The following is a 5,348-nucleotide window of genomic DNA, read 5'->3' as shown; positions in this document are numbered from 1 at the left end:
AAAATGAACATTTGAGCACGTTTCAGGACAAAATGAACATTTGAGCACGTTTCAGGATAAAATGAACATTTGAGCACGTTTCAGGACAAAATGAACATTTGAGCACGTTTCAGGACAAAATGAACGGTTGTAGTTTAAGAACCAGCCTCTGTCTTTGTGCTGTGAAGTTTTATTCGCAGGAGCAGCTGCTCAGGTCGATGCAGACGGACTCGTCTAATTAGCAGCTGCACCCGTCGCTCATCGGGGTGTGATCCGACGCGACTCGGGCCGGGGGGGTCGGTTCGGGCTGCGCTCGGCGACTGGGCGCTTGTTTACGTCGGGACAAAGAGGAAAAGTTAGTTTTTGTCTGTGTGTTCCTGAACCGTAAGGTTCTCCTGTTAGTTTTTAAAATAAAAGTGTTGCGCAGCTGAAGTGGTGCGTGCAGCGAGGGGGGGGGGGGGGGGGCAGTAGCTAAAGTGACGCCTAAATGAGAAGGAGAATGCTGATAATGGCTTTCCTCACCTTTCTTTGTGGGTGTCGAGGGCTGTCGGTATCCACACATGTGCACGCCGTGCACGCCGTTGCTCCTTCCAGAGATGGCAGCTCCCATTTCCTCTGCTTCAAGGCCCTAATTAACCACACAGGGGGGGGGGGCAGTGGGAGATTTCAAAGGACTCGGCGTTTAGATTCTCCAAGCTGAGCTCATTAGAAACTGTAATGACACAAGTGGAGAATGCCGAGTGAGCGTCTTATCTGCTGCTCGCCACTGATCGCCCACAAACGGCCTCATTACTTCACCAGTTCATGGTCATTTCCAGGCCTTTGTCAGCTAAAGCTCCTGGTTAGTGTGCATGTGTGCGTGCACGCAGACTCGTACAATCCTCTTCCATACTCTCTTCTTCCATCTCAGGTGGCTCAACTCTTTCAGCCTCACGCGCTTCGTGGATCTGTAGCTCTTTTCTCGGCTCCGGACATTTAATCTGTCCGTTCTGTTCGGCCTCCTGCTGCCGTCACCAGCGATAAGGTTCCCGGTAACGCGGCTCTGCTCCGGGTCTCCCTGCATTGTCTCTGCGCAGGAGGAGAACCCTGGACGTTTGGGGGAGTGGCAGCTGATAAGTGTGGTATTTGAAACGAGGCGAAGCGTTCGTTCTGTGGGAGCGGCAGCTCGGAGCGATAACGAGCAGAAGCTGAAATGATCCCTAATTGTTGACGGATTCCGATTCAAATGATTTCTGTGTGAAAGATCCTGATCCGTTCTCAACGTTCAGACCCGTTTCTCTTCTGCGCGTCCTTCAGCTCGTCAGTTTGTGTTCAACAGTTCATTTGGATCAGAACATTCGGCTCGTTCAGGACGTTCCCGCTCTTACTTTTGGCTTCTTTACTTTTCACTTTTTGAAATGTTTATCTTTGTCGGCCATGTTTTTCTCATTGAACATGAATAGAGCTCTCTAAAACCTTTCACTGCTCATTTCAGCGTCGGCTCTGCTCAGAACTTCAGCTACTTTTTAAGTAGTTATCTGCTCATTTTAGCCTTTATTTAGCTTTTTTTCTATACTATTTTGCTCATTTTAGCTTTTTTTCCTGCTCATTTCAGTTTCTTTTTTCAGATTTTTGTAATCTATTCAGCCTCTGCCTATTTCAGCTTCTTCTACACATTTCAGCTGTTTTTCGGCTGCTTTCAGCAAATGTCAGCTGTTCAAAGTCAACTTGCATCAACAGTTTAGCAGTTAAACCTTTTCAGCTGCTTCCAGCTTCAGCACCTTTCAGCAGAATCATCCACGCTGCATTTTCACAGGAAATGACATTTATTTATTTATTTATTTTATTTATTTTGGGCGTTCTTGTGTTTATCACTTGGAACAAAAGAAACTGTTCCGTCTCTCGGTTCATTAAAAACATCAATAACAAGATTTGTCATAAAATCCTGGACATGTCGCCGGTAAATAACCCCGGACAGCAGCAGCTCTGATGGAGCCGTTATTAGCAACTCCTGACGGAGAACAGCCTGGAAAGTGTAAGAATATAAATATTTATCAGATTTAGAAAATTATTATAATTAAACTGAGTAAAAACCATTTGATTATATCAACTTTTATTTCTGCATAATTAAAATAACGCATTTTCTTTATTTGAACAGGTTCGTCACGCTGAGACACAAATGTCTCATTTATAAGAGAAAAAAATTAATCTGTACAACCAAAAATTACTTTAGTATAAATATGTGCATTTTAGCTTATAGTACTACCTTGAAATACTTCATTCAAATTCTTCCTGCTGCACCATTATATTCCACCATGTTGTTGCTCAGTATTTCTCTTTGGGACATTGTAAATATTTTAATTAATTACTTTTTCACTTTTTGGTACTTTTTTGTGTGTGTATCCTTATTTCATGCTTTTTTGTTTTTTCTTGTTTGTTCTTTGTTTTTAGTGAGTCAAATCATTTCTTCTCATCCTGAGCATTTCATTGTACTGTTCACCTGCATATGACTAATAAACACAACTTGAACTTGAACTACACACACATATATACACACACACACATATATATATATATATATATATTAGTAGAAAGTTCCACTGAACTACCACATGTGATCCATTTTAACTTTGGATTTGACAGTACTGTGTGTCGGGTCCTCTCAGCTGCCACTGAACCAAATTTCAGCTCAACACAGAAAAAAATCTGAGATTGTCTTTTTTTTTCTTTTAAGCTGTGGTGGCCATCTTGGATTTATGTGATGGGTTTTGCGCTCAGCTACAAATACACCAACTTTCAGCTGAATAGCTCTAAAAACAGCTGAGTTATAGCCATTTGAAATTGGCATTGGCGGCCATCTTTAGTTTTTAAAATTTAATTCAAAATTTGTTGTGCATCACAGTCAGGTATCACCACACCAAATCTCAGCTCAGCATCTCCAAGAATGACTGACTTATAGTCCATCTGTCCATCCATCCATCCATCCATTCATCCATCCGTCCATCCGTCCATCCATCCATTCATCCATCCGTCCATTCATCCATCCGTCCATTCATCCATCCGTCCATTCATCCATCCGTCCATTCATCCATCCGTCCATTCATCCATCATCTTTACCCGCTTCTTCCATTTCGGGTCACTGGTGATCATATCCAGCTGTCACTGTGTGAGAGGCGGGGGACACCCTGGACATGTCTCCAGTCCATCACAGGGACACATAGAGACAAACAACCATTCTCTCTCACCTAGGGACAATTTAGAGTTACCAGTCAGACTAACATGCATGTTAGTGGGAGGAAACCAGAGTACCCGGTTATAGTTAATTTTGTATTTTCTGAGGTAGCTGTGAAGTTGAAGGAAGACTAAGACCCTTTTCAGGCGGATAACAACAGGCGGCACCTTCGGGTTATAAAAGGTGAACAAACGGGTCAGACTAAAGTCCACTGTCTAGTTCTTGGGTTATAGGTCACATTAAAACTGGTCTGGTCTTTACAGGTTCTTCAATCATTTAACTCTGACCTGGACTGAATAAACATCCAACTGTTAATTTTTATTAAACAGCAACGGAACCAGAATGATAAAAACTGGTTCCTTCTAGGGGTGGGCGATATGGCTCAAATATAATATCGTGATATTTCAGAGCGTTCAGACGATAATGATACATTTTGTGATATAACAACAAAATAAAAACAGAAATCATAGTTATTCATTTGACAAAATTAACTTAACATGTTGCTTTGCAGTATTATATAAAAACTTAAAAAACAAGGGTACTGAAATTACTTTATTTAGTAAAGTATTCAGTCTCCAAGTATAAAAAATAAAAATGATCCTTCTGTTATTTAGATTGAAAAAGTCTGCACAAAATATAGATCGATAAATCCACAAAATCTAAAGTGCAGGTGAAGTTTCCCAAAATAACTAAATAAAATTAATTTTAAGATCTGTTGAGCATAAATGTAACAAAATATAAGTTTCTTTAAATGAGCTATAACTTCCAGAACTTGTAACAAGGTGATCAGCTGACCCTGAAGCTTGAGGAGTTTCAGCTTCATCTGTTCCTGCAGGAGTGATTCATTTCTCTGATGCTCTGTCTCTGATCACATGACTGTCTCTGATCACATGACTGATCACATGACTGTCTCTGATCACATGACTCTGTCTCTGATCACATGACTCTGATCACATGACTCTGTCTCTGATCACATGACTCTGATCACATGACTCTCTCTGATCACATGACTGATCACATGACTGTCTCTGATCACATGACTGTCTCTGATCACATGACTCTGATCACATGACTGTCTCTGATCACATGACTGTCTCTGATCACATGACTCTGATCACATGACTGTCTCTGATCACATGACTGATCACATGACTGTCTCTGATCACATGACTCTGATCACATGACTGTCTCTGATCACATGACTGTCTCTGATCACATGACTCTTGATCACATGACTCTGATCACATGACTGATCACATGACTCTGTCTCTGATCACATGACTGATCACATGACTCTGTCTCTGATCACATGACTCTGATCACATGACTGTCTCTGATCACATGACTCTGTCTCTGATCACCTGACCCTGAATTCAGCCGTCTTTACGAGTGTTCCAGCAAAACTTAGTCCAAGAACTCATGACAGAAGATATTTACGAGGAAACGGCTCTGAGATCCGTGCGGCTGTTTGTGGTGGAGCTGCCTGGTAGGTAGTACATCTCGGCAGCGTAGGACACGATCCCGCACCGTCAGTCGGAAACAGCGGTGGTCTCTTTGTGAATGGTTTGTCCACGTGAAAAAGAACGTCTCACAACCCTGTCAGCAAGACGGGGTGTCTCTGAAGTCTGAGTCTAAATTAGCTTTGTTCCTGCCTGTTGAAGTCTGTTTGACAGAAACAAACTCTGTGCCCTGTTTCAGGAGGTGACTCAGGAGAGCGTGGCCAACTACAGCAACTTGTCTTTTGAGGAAGTTGTTCAAGAACTCATCAAGCAAAAAGAAGTGGTGAGAAAGAAAGACGCACACATCAAGGAGCTGGAGGACTACATCGACAACCTGCTCGTGCGTGTGATGGAGGAGACGCCGAGCATCCTACGGACGCCCTATGAGCCAAAAAAGAAAGCGGGTAAACTTTCTAAAAAGTAGAATAACAAAGAATAAAACCAACAAAAGCACTGGATAAAATGATGCTGTTGAAGAGATCATTCATTCTTCATGTGGGTGAAGCTGTGGGAGCAAATGGAACAAGGAAGTTTGGTGTCGAGGTATTAAGTTTTATTTGGTTATGATTTTTTATACTTTTTTCAATGGCTTGATTTTGTTAAGTCATACAATTTATTACAATTCATCCAGATTTATTACACCTACATCATACAGGTTT

General features: G+C 41.8%; 1 protein-coding gene across 1 annotated transcript in view; it reads left to right on the top strand.

Moving 5' to 3' along the window:
* Positions 1 to 5,348, top strand: part of LOC119417486 (rab11 family-interacting protein 2) — a gene marked incomplete at its 3' end in the record, with an annotated part of 26,722 nt that extends 21,374 nt beyond the window's left edge. Inside the window, 1 exon segment of the mRNA XM_037684698.1 lies at positions 4,889 to 5,348. Coding sequence (XP_037540626.1) covers positions 4,889 to 5,113 — 225 coding nt within the window.

The sequence above is a fragment of the Nematolebias whitei genome, chromosome 1 (genome assembly GCF_014905685.2).
Source record: "Nematolebias whitei isolate Nwh7 chromosome 1, NemWhi1, whole genome shotgun sequence".
NCBI lineage: Eukaryota > Metazoa > Chordata > Actinopteri > Cyprinodontiformes > Rivulidae > Nematolebias > Nematolebias whitei.
This window is presented reverse-complemented; position numbering and strand designations above follow the sequence as displayed.